This window comes from Canis lupus, chromosome 17, assembly GCF_003254725.2.
Source record: "Canis lupus dingo isolate Sandy chromosome 17, ASM325472v2, whole genome shotgun sequence".
Taxonomy (NCBI): Eukaryota; Metazoa; Chordata; class Mammalia; order Carnivora; family Canidae; genus Canis; species Canis lupus.
This window is the reverse complement of record NC_064259.1, coordinates 34,794,454-34,811,100: the sequence shown is the minus strand read 5'-3', so window position 1 is coordinate 34,811,100 and position 16,647 is coordinate 34,794,454. Positions and strand designations below refer to the sequence as shown.

Below are 16,647 nucleotides of genomic sequence, written 5' to 3'. Positions count from 1 at the left end.
TTTTCCAGCTGTTTTGCCTTTTTCACACAACTTTACAGAAGATTCCACTTGCTCTTCCGAACCTTCTTCTGAGTCTGTCATTTTGCTTTCTTATTTTTAATTTCCAAGAGCTCTTTCTTGTTCTCAATCATTCCCATTTTGTAGCATGCTATTTGTATTTTAGGGGTGACAGATTTCTAATCTCTGCTTCTAGTAATTTTTGTTGAGGTTTTTTTCCTCCTGGAATAAATTTTGTTCCTCCAGATTGCTTCCCTATTTCCCTTTGTCTCTCTCAGGTACAGGCCTCAGAGTCAGAAAATCTGATGTTTGAGTGGCAGCCCAGCCCTTTGGGGTACAGCCAGGGCTCCCTGCAGTCTATCGTCCTCCACTCCCTGATTGAGATAGCCCTTCTCTGCTTCCTTCTCTCAGAATAACCTGGGAGGACCCCATGGGGCAGGGAAGGCTCAACCTGCAGGCTTTCCGGGAAGTAGAAGAAAGGGCTTGCTTTCTACCAACTGTTAGAGCAGTTGGACTTTTCACACGGATGCTGCTGGAACATTCATGTCTTGTAACATTATAATAAATTATCTGTCATGCCTCAGAAGTGACTGCAGCACACGGGTATGTCACAACCCCAGAGCTGAGCACTGTTAGTTTAGCTTTTAAACTCTAAGTTTTCAAGCACCTTGACATGCAGATACTTGGTAAACTAAAAGTAGAGCACTCCTCTTTATTAGAAGAGCACCCCCAGGTCTTCTCTATCAGTAGCCGTGCATTAAATGGGTCTAAGACACGATGAATTTGAATATCTTTATTTGAGATCAGTACCAGCCACCATGCCATCCCCAACACACACACACACACACACGCTCACACACCCGTACATACACGCACATGCATATACTCACATGGTGTTGACCTAACAGACACCGTCTGCCTGCACTATAACACAGGCTCCTCATGTGTAGAGGCGTGAAGCCACATAGAAAACTGGAAATAAAATCTGGGCTCTGGGCTGTCACTCCTCACCCTCCCCTCCCTCCTTAGGACTTTGTGGTCGGCCTCTCCATCCTCCTGCGAGGAACAGTCCATGAGAAGCTGAAGTGGGCCTTTAACCTCTATGACATTAACAAGGACGGCTATATCACCAAAGAGGTACAGGATGGGCGGGCTCCCTGCCCCTCTCCCTCACTGCTGCTTCACACTCCCAGCCTCTCTCCTCTACTCTCCTGCTGTCCCAGCTGTCCTGTCTCCCTTTCCTGTTCAGAGACATGACTCTCAGCCCAGCGCTGGAGGGGAGAGCAGCCAGGGGGGGCTCTCTTCCTCTCCAGGCTCTTGGTCATGGACACCTGGGTGCAGGGAACATGGAGCTTGTGTGGCCCTCACTATACATCTTGAACTAGTTCAACAAATGTTCTTAGATTATTCTTTCTCACAGGGAAGTCCTGAGGGAGACACAAGTGGAGAAGCTGGGGACAGAGGGCAGGAGGAGCTGGCCTTGGCTTCCACCAGTCAAGGGGGCAGTGTGGTCCCTTAAGGCAGGTGGGAGTCCTCACCATACAGGCCTACAATCAGGTTTTGGTTAGCCCAATCATTTTTTGGTATATGAAATAGTCGCTATAGTTTCAAATTTTAGAGATGGCACATCAAAATCTCTCTCCAACTTCTGGAGTCAGAGGCTTGCACTGCCTACGCTAGATGGGAGTGAGCTCATCTCTCTCCAGCTGGGGCACCCTCCTGCTCACTCACTGCTGCCCTGGAGGTGCCGTCCACCCTCTGATGGGGCCCCTCCCCTTGGGCCCTGGTACCTCCCTACGTCCTTGCAGCCAGGCTCATGCCAGCCCCTCTGGCCTCCAGGAGATGCTGGCCATTATGAAGTCCATCTATGACATGATGGGCCGCCACACCTACCCTATCCTGCGGGAGGACGCACCTCTGGAGCACGTGGAGAGGTTCTTCCAGGTGAGAGCTCTAGCCCCGGACTTGAGGGGAAGGGCAGATAGAGGAGGGAGGGGGTCCTCCTCTTAGGACAACCCTGCAAACCACTCCCCTCTGAGAGCCCCCGTCCTGCCATGAGGAGGTTAAACTTGCATCCCCTACTTGGTCAGGATCCCAGTGAGCAAATGAAAACATCATCCCCACTCCCCGATCCACTGAACCTCATCTCAGGGCAGACCAGGGCTTGTGGATTCAATGGGGCTGACACACCAGGCCAGTGTTCTGGTGCCTTCCAAGAGCCCTCCCAGCTCCTCCAGAAAAACAATGCAAGAGGATTGGGGTTGGGAGTAACCTTGCTCTGTGTCCAGGGGGATGAAAGGGACTAAAGTTTCTACCTCCCATGTACTGGTGGTCCCTCCTGTGCCTTGGTGGCCCCATCTGCCCTGGCTGCCTGTCAGGGAGATGAGGGGGTCAGAGGAGCATGGGGATGCATTCTGGGAAGTGTAAGCCCAAGGAAGCTGCTGGGAAATGGCTGGGTGTGGGGATCAGGCTGGGGAGATGGCAGAGAGGTCAGCTGTGCCACAACGGTAGCTGAGGAGGGCACTTTATATGGCCTGGATCCAGAGTACAAGCCAGAGGGGACAAGTTGGGATGGAGCAGACCCAGAGACTCACTGAGGGCTTGGCTTGGGTTACAGAAAATGGACCGGAATCAAGATGGGGTGGTGACCATTGATGAATTCCTGGAGACCTGTCAGAAGGTAGGTGGCATTAGGGGTTGAGGATACCCAGGGTCCCCTGCCAGTCCCCAAACCCCTCCTAACCTCCAAACTCCATTTTTGCACTTTCCTCTGAGCCCATCCCATTGCCACCAGCTCCTGCCAGCCCTCAGTCCAAGGGCATGCCATTCCTCAGACTGCCCCATAATGCCTCACATCAGAGGGAACAGACATGGGCCAATGGGAGGATGATGGGCCCTGTGGCCCTCAGTACAGGGTCACACTGTGATCAAGGTACCTGGAGGATCCCCCAGCATTGCCATGGATCTTCCTGTTCAGAGCACCCTTGGGGCGTGTGACTTGTGCCTCCACTGGCCTTAGCCACCAGCATCACTCCCAGATTGGCCTTTCAGGTATCTCTGGCCTCCATCTGAGTGCAGCCAGGGAAATGTGTCCATCAGCAAGTCAGCAGCCCCTAGATGGGCTTGCAGTCAGACTCTGGGGCTGAAGACAGGCTGGGCCTGACCAGCTGCCCCTTTACTCAGTGAGACAGAGTGATCACTGTAGGGTTCCGAGTCCCCGGCAAGAATCTGCTCAAGGTAGGAGCAATTTGGGCACTGCTCTGCCCTGTCCACCCAGGGTCTGACCAGGCCTCTCATCCCCCTTCTCTCTCCACACAGGATGAGAACATCATGAGCTCCATGCAGCTGTTTGAGAACGTCATCTAGGACATGTCGGTGGGGAGGGGTCCTTGGGTGGCCACTGCCACCTCTGCCCCCAAAGAAATCTCAGTCCTGCCAGGAGCAGCCTCCATGAGAAACTTTTTTTCTAATATATTTGCAAAACGTGAACAGTTTCCTCTAGACACACACACACACACACACACACAGCCCATTCCTTTGGGCTGGTAGAGGGGGTGCAGAGGTCAGGGAGGGACTGAGTCTGGCTGGGAGTTGGATCCAGGTGATGGGAGCCAGACTACCCCAGCCAGCCCCTGTCCAGGCCAGGGGGGTGGGGCTGCCTCTGGAGGGGGCACTGAAACAGCAGTGTTTGCAGGCTGCTGGCCATGGGGTGCTGTCAGGAAGGAGCTCAAGATCCCCTACAGCAGAGGGTCCGGTCTCCAAAATAAAAGCCCCTCTGGTGTGTGTCCCCTTGCCCCTCCCTCCTACTACCCTTCCTTCTCACCACACATGGGCCAATTCTGGGAACTACTCTGGCCTTCTTGTCCTTTAACCACTCCCTGCCCACTGACTGCACTCCCAGGACTTCACCACAAGACAAGGGGGGACAGGCAGCGGGATCAAGAGAATTGGGACTAGGAGAGAGAGGTAGTAATGGAGACAGCCTGCTGTTTCCTGGAAATGCTTCCTTGGATTCCCAGGAATTGCCTGCCACTCCACTGGCAAGCCCCAGTGGTAAGGGGCCACTGGACACTTCTCTCCATCCTGGGAAGGGGGCCTTTCAAGCTCAGGGATTGGGTTTCTTGGTGGAGAATCAGGGGGACTGTCTGCCAAGTCCACTGAAATGGAAGAAGCCTTCCCTTGCCCTAGGCCTAGCTCAGTGGGAATGAAGTGGGTGGGGCCACCGTACCCCTCTGGCACTAGAGTGTTCGACCCCAAGGTCATTATAGGTTCTAAGAAGAGGTCACAAGGCTCAGGGACTGGCAGCCAGGGAGCCCAGGTGGCAGAGCAGGCCTCCTTTCTGAGCAGCTCATCATCCGCGGCCCCCCACTACCACTTCCTGGTTAGGGTCCTCTAGCAGTGTGGTCACCCCTCTCTACACAGCTCATCCAACCCCATACACAAAGCACAAGCACCCAGAGCAGCTCAGGTGGCAGCCCACAACGCAAGCCAAGGACACTTGTTCCAAGATCAGGCCCTCCTAGTGGGCTGAGGCCTGGGTTGCGATGGCCCCGATGCAGGTAGCTCTGGGCAGGAAGCATGGGATCAGTTCTGTACCTCAGAGCAGTGCGGGCTTGAAGCCCGTCCCCAGCCCAGCCCGGCCCAGCTCACCAACATTCAAAAGCACAAACCGTAGGGACCCTCCCTGTCTGGGTTCTGCTCTGGGGATGGAGGCTGATGTCAGCCTGAAGGCAGAACCAAGAGTGAGAACTGAGGGGCCTGAGGCAGAGTGGTAGGTCAACAGAAACCTCCAGGAAAGAGAGAGAGGCTGCTCTCATTGGCTCAGGCCTCCCCAAGAAGGAACCCAGTACCCCCCTGGTAGCGTGGGCCTTTCTGAGGAACATTCCCGTACAATACATTCCACCGGCTGCCACCCCCTCTCTGCTCAGGCCTGGCCCAAGGGTGAGCAGGGCCCTCAAAGGAAAGGTGGAATGGCGGAGGCCATGGCAATTGGCCTGGTTTGTCCACGGGGACCCCTTGGCATCCACACCACACAGGTGGCCCTCTCCCTCAGAGTTGTACTGACACCCCATCTCCAGTTTGACTGGGGTGGAGGAGTCTTTCTTCCCTCCTCCAGGAGGGCATCAGCTTTCCCTGGCTCAGGGATCTTCTCCCCCTCCGCCCACCCCTAGGCCCTCCCAGCTGGTGTAGCTGTGCTTCTAAGGGGCCGAGGCCATAGGAGAGTGTCACCACCATGCCCCTGCCCCCTCTTGGCCTTGGGCCAGACTGGCTGCACGTCCAAGCAGGAGGGGTCTGTCTCCCACACTGGGATGCGGACTGGCCGCATGTCTGCATGGCAGAAGCGTCTCCCTTGGGTGCAGCCTGGGAAGGTGGTTCCTGTTCTCAGCGCCCACCAATATTCAGTCCTGTATATTTTAATAAAATAAACTTGACAAAGAAGAGGGACTCTTGTTGGCTTTATCCCAACTCTGGATTTCAGTCCAGCCCCTCCTATCCCTGCTGCTATTAGCCATGGCTCCTGCCCAGGGTGATGCTCGTAAATGTTTAACATTCCCTGAATTGTAGCATTGCCAATTTCCATGCTCATTTTATTTCAAGCTCCCACTGTGATGTCACTGAAGGTGGAGCCAGGAAGAGATGCCCACAGTTGGGAAGCCTTTACCAGAAGCTCCAGCCCTGCAACCTCTGCAAAGCCAGTGGAGCAGGCTGACTTTTTGAGGTGCCATTTGTATTTCATTCCCAGACCATTTTTTTTTTCCAGTTCCAAGAAGTCCTTTCTGCTGTGTCCCCTTGGCTGGAGGGTGCAGGTTACAGGGCAGAAGCAGAATCTGCCTGAAGACATCTTTTTTTTCCTGGCTTTATTTTCAAAAGTGTAAACTCAGTGAGAGTTTATGCTAGGGGAGGAGTAAGAAATGAGAACCTGGCAGGGAGGAGAGGAAGGGGTTTTCCCAACTCAAGGATGGGGAGGAGGGAAGTTCCGGGGGGATCTGCAGTGCTTTAAGGACCAGACCCCATGCCATGTGACATCACCTCCACAGTGAACACAGACCCAAGCCTCCATGAGTCACCAGGTTTGGCTGATAGGCATCTCAGCAGTAGTTGGGAGGACAGATGACAGGAATCCACTTCCACCACCACACACACCAGTCTGCACTCCACTTGTGCCCCAGGGGCTTGGCACAATCCAGGTAAGGAAGCCCTGAACTTACTGTCCAGGATGGGATATCCTGCATTTGCCATGGGCTAACCACCATGCTGAGCATGTTCACTCTGGTCACAGCCTAAAGGGCACAGATGGGAAAGCTGAGTTAAAAGATATTAGGACCGCTCAGTCATTGAAGAATGGAACCAAGCAGGTAGCTCTAGGCTGGGTTTAAGCACTGAATTGCCTACTTCATGATGGTCTACAGAGCTGAGAGTGGGGAAAGCCCATCTATCCATCATCCATCCGTGATCCATTCTCCATCATCCATCTATTTGTATATCTGTTTTTCCACTCATTTACTCAGCACCTTCCTGACCTGGACACAGTACATAGGTGGTGACCAGGCTATGCCTTCTGTGTAGCTGGGTGGCAGTGAGGAATCCAAAGGAGCCCTGGGATCAGGGATAGAAGATAGTCCTGACCTGGGCCATAACATTTATGTGGCCTTGGACAAGTCTCATCCTCTCTCTCTCTCTCTCTCTCTTTCTTTTTCTCTCTGGGTATTGGTGTAGAAGAGAGGAGGGAACACTTTCCAACTCATTTTAAGGAGTGGTATTACCTGGATTTTTTTCTTAAAAAATCAGTCATGGATAGGATAAGAAAGAAAAATCACAGGACATTCTCAACTACAAAAGAAAGATGTAAAAAATCAGAATATCGGTAAACTCATTTCAACAATGTATGTTATATGTACATGGTATATGTAATATAACAGATTTGGGTTTATCCCAGAAATGCAAGGTTTAAATAAAAAATATAGGCACTTTAGTTTCCAATAACAGAGTGTTTAGGTAACTAGATTATTCCTTCCACTGAAAACAACCAAAAATCTAGAATAAAATAATTTCTTAGATGCATCATTGAACTGGACAAAAGGTAAAGCATTCTTGAACCAGGAACTAAGTGGATGTGGAAATTTAGAAATGTAAGTAGAGCCCTCAAAGGAATTTTTTTTAAGCAGGTGAGCTTGGCTGTGTTTGGTTTCACATCTTTCCAAAGCCTAAGGTATAAGAGATAAAGCCCAGGAACGATCTGGGTGAGGAGTCTATCAAGAAATCCTTTCTATAGTGAACTGGGGGCCCCAGTTACACCCTTGAAGATAAAGAGTGTGAAATAGAGGCAAATCCAGCCATTCCCACTCTCTCTCCCAGGAGGCTGCAAGAAAAGTTGACTACCTCAAGCCCTCAATAAAACAGTGGGAAAATTTACCCCTAAAATTAGGAAGCATGAGGGGTGCCTAGGTAGCTCAGTCAGTTGAACATCCAACTCTTGACTTCAGCTCTTGGGGTCATGGCACCGAGCCATGCGTTGGGCTCTGCAGTCAGTTGGGAGTCGGCTTGAGATTCTCCCTCTCCCTCTGCATCCGGCCCCTGTGCTCACATTCTCTAAAATAAACAAATAAATAAATCTTTAAAAATATATATATTAGGAAACTTTATGTGAGTTTGCAGCCCAAATTCACACAGAAAAGATGATTGAGAATGTAATTTGTAGTGATATCTGTAAATTCAAAGGAAAATGAGCAGATTTCAATCAACAATGACTTAGTATTCAAAGAAACAAGCATCATAAGTGAGGTTTACCAGAAACCACAGGCTGCATCAACAACCTAGAGGTCTCCAGATAATGGAATTATCAGACACAAGCAGAAATGACTATATTTAATATGTTAATAGAAATAAAAGCCAGGGATCCCTGGGTGGCGCAGCGGTTTAGCGCCTGCCTTTGGCCCAGGGCACGATCCTGGAGACCCGGGATCGAATCCCACGTCAGGCTCCCGGTGCATGGAGCCTGCTTCTCCCTCTGCCTATGTCTCTACCTCTCTCTCTCTCTCTCTCTCTCTCTCTCTGTGACTATCATAAATAAATAAAAATTTTTTAAAAATTTAAATATTAAAAAAAGAAATAAAAGCCAAACTTGAAAATGCATGTAGAAAACACTATATTGAATGCCTAATCATATCTTTAAAAAAAGAATAAAAAAATATTTTTATGACTGAGTATATATTATGACTAAATTTAAAATTCAAGGAATGGGTTTAGCAGTAAATCAGACCCAGCTGACAAAAGAATCAGTGACTTGAAAATCTAAATCTAAAGAAATTATTCAAATTGCAGCTCAAATAGAAATAGAATATATAGAGGAAAATAGAGAATATAGAGCAAGAAAGTAAACCTTAAATCTCAGTGGATTCCCTTAAAGAAATGGGAATGGCCAAGAAGTTCCAGACTTGACTAACACTTTTAGCCATTATTCTCCCAGAAGAAGGGGACAAGTGTTAAGGAATTGACTCACATGATTGTGGGGGCTGGCAAGTCTGAAATCTGCAGGGCAAGGTGGCAGGCTGGACACCCAGGCAAGAGTTGAAGTTACAGTCTTGTAACTTCAAAACTCACAGGGCAGGCCGGAAGGGTAGAACTTGGAGCAAAATTTCTGTGGTAGTCTTGAGGTAGATTACTTCTTCCAGGAAACCTGTTTTCTCTTATAAAGACTTTTGACTGACTGAATAGGCCCACCCACATTCTGGTGGGTATCCTTCTTAAAGTCTACTGATTTTTTTTAAAGATTTTTTTATTTATTTATGAGAGAGAAAGAGAGCACAAGCAGGGGGAGCAGCAGGCAGAGGGAGAGGGAGAAGCAGGCTCTCCAGCGAGCAGCGAGCCCAATGTGGGGCTCAATCCCAGGATCCCAGGATCATGACCTGAGCCAAAGGCAGGCACTCAACTGACTGAGCCACCCAGGCACCCCAAAGTCTACTGATTGTAAATAGTAAGTTCATCACAGTACCTTCATAGTGACATTTAGACTAGTATTAGGCACCATCGTTTAGACAAGGTGACACAGAAGATTCATCATTACAGACACCCATACACTAAGAAAACCAAACAAGTTCCAAGCAGGCTAAATAAAAGGAGACTGTCACCTAAGACATAGTATACTGAAACTGCAGAACACCAAAGACAAAGATCACCAAGCCAGCCAGATAGGAAAGAGCAACAGACTGACAAATGACATCTCATTGGTAACAATGAGGCTAAAAGATGGTGGAATACCTTCCGTTTGTTCAAAATAACTGCCAACCTGGAATTTTAGACTGGGCAACATAAAAATGTTTTCAGACAAATAGACACTAAGGAAAATCTGAGAGATTTACTTTATCTCCCCCAGCTACAAGGTCTGAGGTGCAAGGAGCATGAAGAGCCCAGAGAGCAGTAAATACATCCATTCCCCTGCTCCAAGCACTGGCTCTGTAGAACTTGGCTGCTCGCTGCCTCTACTTCCCTGGTGTGTGCAGTGTGTCTTTCTGCTACCAAACCTCTTTCCCTCTGGAGAGCACAATCTTGCTGCCCCCAGAGGAATCACTTGTACTGTAGACCAATCCTTGCCCCCGTCACCCCATCCTGCTGGATGTGGTTTTTCACTGGCAGAGCCATCAGCAACCTATGAATTGGCTGTCATGGGACAGGTGTCAGAGCTAGTCCAGTCAGCTTTGTGGGCCAGGATGAAGTGACTCTCAACCAGTAATCAACAGAAGTCCAGACTAGAAGGGGTGGAGCTGCCCAAGGTAGTTGGGGTGCTGGGGATTGAGGGAGGCTTCTTATGGAAATCTCCTCCCCTCTACCCCACCCAAGGTAGAGAAGAGCTGTGTCCTTACACATTCCCATAACATCCAGACATGCTACGCCTCTGAGGCCCTGTGACATTTAGAGCATAGGGTTCACGCTTTGGTTTTGGAGCTTTGTTTCATCCTAAACACATCAGTTTACTTTGCTGAGCTTCAGTTTCCATACTGTAAAATGAGCAGAAAAACAATCCTCCAACTGAATTGTTACAATGATTAAATACGAATATTTACTAGCCTCTTGATAAATACAAACATCCTTCTTACCCTACTGAAGTTTTTGTGTCTTTTTCCCCTTCTATAGAAGGGTGACTCCTATCAATAGGCCTCCAAAGAAAGGACAGAGGTTTCAAAAGGAGTTTCCAGATATTAGAAATAAACATGTATTGGTTCCCAGTTTCCCTGGTAACTTCCAAAGCCCATTTGAGGACCAGGTGAAGTCAGGCCACATCAGGAAACCTGCTGTCCACATGTCCCATCCTCCTGCCACCACTCACTGAGTGGTCACACTGACCTGCCCCAGACAGGAGAGAGGACACAGAGCAAGTGCAGAGGGTCCCGTAGCCAGGCTTGTCTCATTCACCCACACTGGCCTATCCAGGAAGCCCCTCCTTGCTACCTTTATTACAGGGAATGGGAAAAGAGGCCCGAGACACTGGGTTAGGAACCCATACCATGGCCCATCATGTTCTGCTGCACAGCTTTCCAGAGTAATGACCAGCCTACAATTTAGAAGATGCATGGCTTCTCTTTCTCTCCGCTATGTGGAGGTTTTATTGGGAATACCTTTTGCTTGTGATTACAAGTGCTGTGCTCCCCGTTGACCACCAAGGGGTGACTGCACCCCCAAATGGGCCTCCTCACAGAATTCCTGCCCTCAGGTTCCCTGAGGAAACTAATTGGGAGGGGAGCAACTTGTCCTTTCTTTTGCAGCCCAAAGATATTTTCCTATTTCTGCCTCATTCTCCACATGGTTTTTCTTCAGAAAACTGACTTGATCAAGTAGTAATTACACAAGAGTCTGCTGAGCTGGGTGCTGGGCGAGAGGACACATAGTCCCTATTTTATTAACCAGGACACACATAACTCCTCATCAGACTACATAACTGTTACCACACTGAACTGCTTTAATTCCAGCCCACAGCAAGTAAGTTAATGTTTGGGCTCACAGGTTAGCCTTGCCCGTAAGGCTTTTGAAAATCCCGGAAAAAGGCTTGAAAAACCCAATGGCACCCTTTAGGGCCTAGAAACCAGACAGGAGATGGTAGTTTGTCACAGAAACATCTGGGCTGCCAGAAACCCTAGGGGAAGGAGTCATGTAGAGCACGCTTCAAGCAGCTGAGAGTGTGATCCTGACAACCAAACTTTGAAACAACCACACCCTCCCCTATAAACACTTGTGAGGACTGAGGTCTATTTGCAATCTCTCGGTGTTGCTAACCTTTGCTCAGTTGCCCTGGAGCCCTCAGTAACAGCAACACTGTCCAAGTTCACCCTGCCCCAGAGGCTCCCAAAGTTGCAGAGCTGTCTCTCCTCTGTGAGCTTCTAATCATTGTTTGTCTGCTTTGGGTGGTTTTCTGCATCCCCCTTCACACCAGGCAGTGACACTCCAGTAATCCTCTTCCCTGCCCCTGCCAAGTTCCACATTCCTTAGTCTCCACCAAGGGAGCCATCATTCTACATTTATTAGACACCTTCCACACACCAGGTGTGGGCTGCAATGTGAGGAGACCACTGTGGATAAGCCACAGTCTCTGCCTTTGGGAAATTCAAGTCCTCTGGGGACCCAGAAGGCAAAAAGTCCAAGGCAGTGATTCAGATCAAGAGGCACACAATGAGGTGGGCATGGGGTGGGGGACAAAGTTCTTCCAGAAGGATTGCTGGAGGGCCTGTACTTCCCATAGAATTGTGAGTAAAACTAGAAACAGGGTCAAACTGAGGAACTGAGGGACTTTCCTCAGGATAAACATTTGTGGTGTCCATTTAGAGTGGTTGGGAGCCTCTTTTCCCTGTCTGTCCTGCCTTCCCTGGCACAGTCCAGACAGGAGCTGTGCCGCAGAGTCAGTTAGGCTTTGAGAGCTAGTGTTAGGCCCTTCTCAAGCCAAGTTCTGTCATCTGGACACAGTTCCTTGTTCTTTGCAATGCCCCATTAACCTTCTCCATCCCAGACAAGCCTCCAAGGCCTCCAGACACTGCTGCCAACCCAAAGTGGGTACTGGGCCCCTCTCCCTGCCCCCTCGCCCACTCATATGAGCCCTAACCCTTCAGATTAGGGGCACACCAGAGGCCAGTCTTCTCTGGTTTCACATGGGCCAGCTAGAATCACATGGACTTTGTCTGAACTAGCGTGTTGTAAAGAGAACATGCAGAATCTAGCTGCCTGCAGGGTTCAGAGATTAGAGAAGAGTGGGGTATAGGTAGGGTCCAATCTGCACAGAGAATGGTGCCTGCGAGCCAGGACCAGAGGTAGTGTGGCCAGGAGTAACCTCTCCCTAAGCAGGGCCAAGATGAGATCTGTAAGAAACTCTCTGCCCATTGCACCCACATCCCTCCCCATTCATGCAAGAAATTGCACATATCTTAAAGGGGAAGATCTTATAGGGTTTAATTAGACCCTCCTCAGAGCTGAGAGGTCCCAGAGAAGGGGCAGTGTAATGAGACTGGCCTGAGAGGCCCTGGAAGGGCTTCAGGCTCCTTCTGACCAGGCACTTGGGCGCAGCCTTGTCTTGGGTGCCGGTGGCACCAGTCAGGGGACTGTCCAACCCACTAGCCTCCCTCTGGCGGCTGTCCTGACTGCCGAGCGCCATCAGTCTTAGAACAGGGCTCCCTGACAACTGCCATGTCCTTTTTCATCCGTTTCTCCAGCAGGAAGCCCCAGCTTCCCTCTAACTCACCCTGCACCTTGATCTGGACACAGGGCGCCTCTCCTCAGCTCTCTTAGCTGGCTTGGAGCGTTACTGAGTCCTCCTGTGAACGCAGGGTCTAGTCTACGACTTCGCTCTCGCGGGCGTCCCTGGGCACCATGGGGACGAGGAAGGTCGCCTGCCTTCCACCTCCCGGGCAGCCTCCCTCTTCTGCCGGCAGTAACCTGCGAGCCCCTCCTGGGGAGACCTCCTTCACTCCCCCTCCTCAAAGCCTGGCGGGCCCCATCACCTCCAAGGCCAGACTAAGCCAATCGCGGCAATGCCTGTCCCTGTCTGTGATTGGCCGAGGGGCGGGCACCTGACCCGATTACAGCCAATGAGGTCCAGGCAGACACGTGCTGGGCATGCTGGGAAAGCCGCCGCCGGCTCCCGGAAGCTGGGGTGAGTTAGCGCTATAGCTGTTCCTGCGGCTCTGTTGACCCCGCGGGGAGCCGCAGGAGCGAAGCTTGTGCAGAAGATGGCCTGGCTGAGGGGGGCAGAGAGAAAGCGAGGTCCGGGGAGGGCGAGTGGAGGCGGGGGGTGGCCCTTGAGCTCAAAATCAAACTACCTTAATAAGCCCCTCCCAGTCTCTAGACTCTGCTTATGAGCCACTAGTAGGGATCCCCTCGTCACCCCCCCAACTCCTACCCCTAGGCCAGCTAGAACTGGGTTGACTGGCATTTATACAGAAAAGTTCTCAGTTGCTGTGGCCCGTAACACCAAGCCCAGCGGTGGGGTGGTGAACTGCTCTCCAGACTCCAACAGGCCCTGAAGGAAGGAGGGGCCGGGGCCGGGGCCGGCGCGCCTGCTGCTGTCTCTCCTGCCAGACTGTGGGCATCTTGGAAGCGGGCGCCATCGTGTTCCCTCCTGGGGCCCGGGAGCGGCACTGTGGCTGGCACATGGGGGAAGGGAGTGGTCAGTAAGGCTGCGGAACTGAAGGTTCAAGGGAAGGAGGCGGCAGCAGACAGCCCAGGGTAGGGCCAGGTGTCAAAGCCCTGAGCCTCCCACAGCACCAGAGTCTCTTTGAAACATCTCCTCAGGCCTGCACTGTAGGGTCCCTCAGCCTGAGCACTCACCCCAGCCCAGTCCCTCTTTCTTCCATTTTTCCTTTCCTGAGCAATTCTGGCTGTCCTGACCCAGGAGGAGAGCAAATGAAGCCAGGCGGTACTTTTTCCTGGTTTTGAGAAATTACCAAATACAGTAAAATCTCCAGAAACTAAAAATAAAGCCCCAAAGAGCAAGCTGTCAGTCCCGGACAGCCAACTGCCAGCCCAACCAGTATTGTGAAATCCTCAAGTTCCCTGCTTTGTTGACAAACTTCCCCAGCGCCGAGTGCACAGAGCAAATGGGGCCCAGAAGGAGGATACCGTGGTCTCTAACTTGTGTCTCCTGCCCCCACCCCAGGCCACGTCCCCTGTGTGTGTGAGACAGGCATCTTCACTCCAGCTCCCACCCATCCTAGCCCCCAGCCCATTGCTTCATCATTCATTTGTTCCCTGAAAAAAACAAGCAACAACTGTTGTACACTCAGCACTCTGCTGGTGTTTGAGGATAAAATGGCAGAATATTGGCAAACCCTTCCTTGGTAGAGCCTACAATTTCTTCAAAACAAGGCATTAATAAAGTAACTCATTCAAAAGCGTTTAAATTTACAACCAGTGGGCAGCCCCGGTGGCACAGCGGTTTGGCACCGCCTTCAGCCCAGGGTGGGATCCTGGAGTCCTGGGATCGAGTCCCACGTCAGGCTCCCTGCATGGAGCCTGCTTCTCCCTCTGCCTGTGTGTCTCTGTCTCTGTCTCTGTCTCTCTCTCTCTCTATGTTTCTCATGAATGAATAAATAAGATCTTTTTAAAAATTTTACAATCAGTGTTACAACCACAAAGGTGAGGTCTGTGGTTTTGCGAGAACTTTACAACAGTCCACATGACCTCAGGAGGCTTCCTAAGGAGTGGCATTTGAGCTGAACCTGAAGGAAGAGTAGGAGTGAGCCAGGTTAAAGGGCTGTGGTGTGGGAGGGAGACAGTGCTACCCAGAACTGGGCTACATGGATGGGGCTTGGAGTCAGGAATCCTGAGTGTAAATGCAGGTAAAATGGAGAGGTCCTCTGAAGGCTTGGGCCTCAGCCCGAGAGCAGCAGGAAGCCACTGATGAGTGTCCTGTCAAGTCAGTGTTTTGAAAATGTCCCTCTGGCCGGAGCATGGATGCCAAATTGGAGGGGGCCAGAGAAGATGCAGGGAAACCAGAGAGGAGGCTGTTGTGGTCTGCTACTGCAGCATAGCAGTCCTTGGTTGTTACCACATCTCACAGTGATGCTTGTGCAGGGTCTCTCTTGCACTTAAGTTAGACAGTGGCTGGGGTGGGAGTCATCTGATAATTGAAGTTTATGGCAAATAAGGATGCTATATGGAGCCTTTGGAAAGCGCGGATCAGAGAATCATCACGGTCCAGGTTCTAGGACTGTGGAGCACATCTGTATACCCTCTTGTGAAATATCTACTCTCACTTTGAGAACAGCTCTGGCTTGCTGTTGGGGTTTGTTAGAGACTCAGCACCTAATCATGGGATATTAGGTGGCCATGCAGTCTGAGCTTCCCAAATAATCTGGGTGTTGTTGAGCCCCCCAGTTATAACGTAGGACGTGTGCAGCAACAATCTGCATCAAATGGAAATGGTAGCTAAGAGTCCAAGCTCAAGCAAGGTGTGGAAGATACAACTAAGTTGCATGAGCAGTTGACGTAGATTCTTTTCACACCAACTCCAGTTCCCACATGTGGGGCATTTTTTTTTTTTTTTTTATGAGAGAGAGAGAGAGGGAGAGAGAGAGAGAGGCAGAGACACAGGCAGAGGGAGAAGCAGGCCCCATGCAGGAAGCCCGATGTGGGACTCGATCCTGGGTCTCCAGAATCACACCCAGCGCTGAAGGCAGTGCTAAACCGCTGAGCCACCAGGGCTGCCCATGCAGGGCTTTTTCTCAACCCATATGCAGAGCTTCCTGGAATGGTCTTTGGTATCAGTTTATTGAAGATGAAAAAACTCAAGCATAGTTTACAGATGGATCTGGATGATTTGATGCTAGTACTTCCCAAAAGATAGAAGGCAGCACAGCATGACTCTCATTCAGGGATGACCTTGAAGGTCAGTGGTAAAGAAAAATCTTCCTTGTGGTTGGAACTTTGGGCAACATGTTTGATTTTCTGGAGTGAGAAATGGCCAGAGGTATGAATCTACTGGTTATTGACTCAAGATTCAGTCATTAATGGTTTGGCCATGTGGTCAAGGACTTGGAAAGAACAGGAATGGAAGATTGAGGTAATAGGGTTCTCTAGAGAACAGAACCAACATTGGTAGATGAATAGATTTTTTAAAAAAGATTTATTTATTAGAGAGAGTGAGCATACACATAGAGGGAGAGAGAAACTTAAGCAGAGTCTGTACTAAGTGTGGAGCCCAACATGGGGCTTGATTGCACAACCCTGAGATTATGACCTGAGCTGAAACTGTTAGACACTTAACTGATTGCATCACCAGGTGCCCCGATAGATAGATATTTTAAGGAATTGGCTCATACGATTGTGGAGGCTTTGTGTGTCCAAAATCTAATGGAGTAGGCCAGCAGGCTGGAGACTCTGAGAAGAGCTGCAGTTTGAGTTGAAAGGCCATCTGCTGGAAAAATTCTTTCTTGGTGGGAGTGGGTGAGTATCAGTCTTTGTTCTGTTAAGGCCTTCAATGGAATGGCACATGCACACTGTGGAGGGCAGTCTGCTTTACTCAAAATCCACTGATTTAAATCTTAATTTTATCCAAAGAACACTCTCACAAAAACAGAATAATGTTTAACCCAAGTTCTGGGCACCATGGCCAAGCCAACTTAATAAGTAAATTACCATCACAATTGATGAAAGTAAGTCTGGAGAAGAGGT

At 50.2% G+C, this 16,647-nt stretch overlaps 1 protein-coding gene and 1 long non-coding RNA gene across 3 annotated transcripts in view; one reads left to right on the top strand and one right to left on the bottom strand.

The window, feature by feature from the left end:
* Positions 1–5,436, top strand: part of KCNIP3 (potassium voltage-gated channel interacting protein 3) — an 82,958-nt gene extending 77,522 nt beyond the window's left edge. For both annotated transcript variants that reach the window (XM_025454003.3, XM_025454004.3), the window contains 4 exons: positions 1,027–1,134; positions 1,837–1,941; positions 2,615–2,677; positions 3,316–5,436. In XM_025454003.3, coding sequence (XP_025309788.1) covers positions 1,027–1,134; positions 1,837–1,941; positions 2,615–2,677; positions 3,316–3,363 — 324 coding nt within the window. In that variant the 3' untranslated portion in view covers positions 3,364–5,436. The remainder of the gene's footprint in view (positions 1–1,026; positions 1,135–1,836; positions 1,942–2,614; positions 2,678–3,315) is intronic.
* Positions 3,500–13,106, bottom strand: LOC125752744 (uncharacterized). Its single transcript, XR_007402902.1, has 2 exons — positions 12,719–13,106; positions 3,500–7,587 (listed from the first exon to the last, which is right to left on the bottom strand). It is a non-coding gene; the product is annotated as an uncharacterized LOC125752744 (long non-coding RNA).
* Between the last annotated feature and the right edge of the window lie 3,541 nt (positions 13,107–16,647).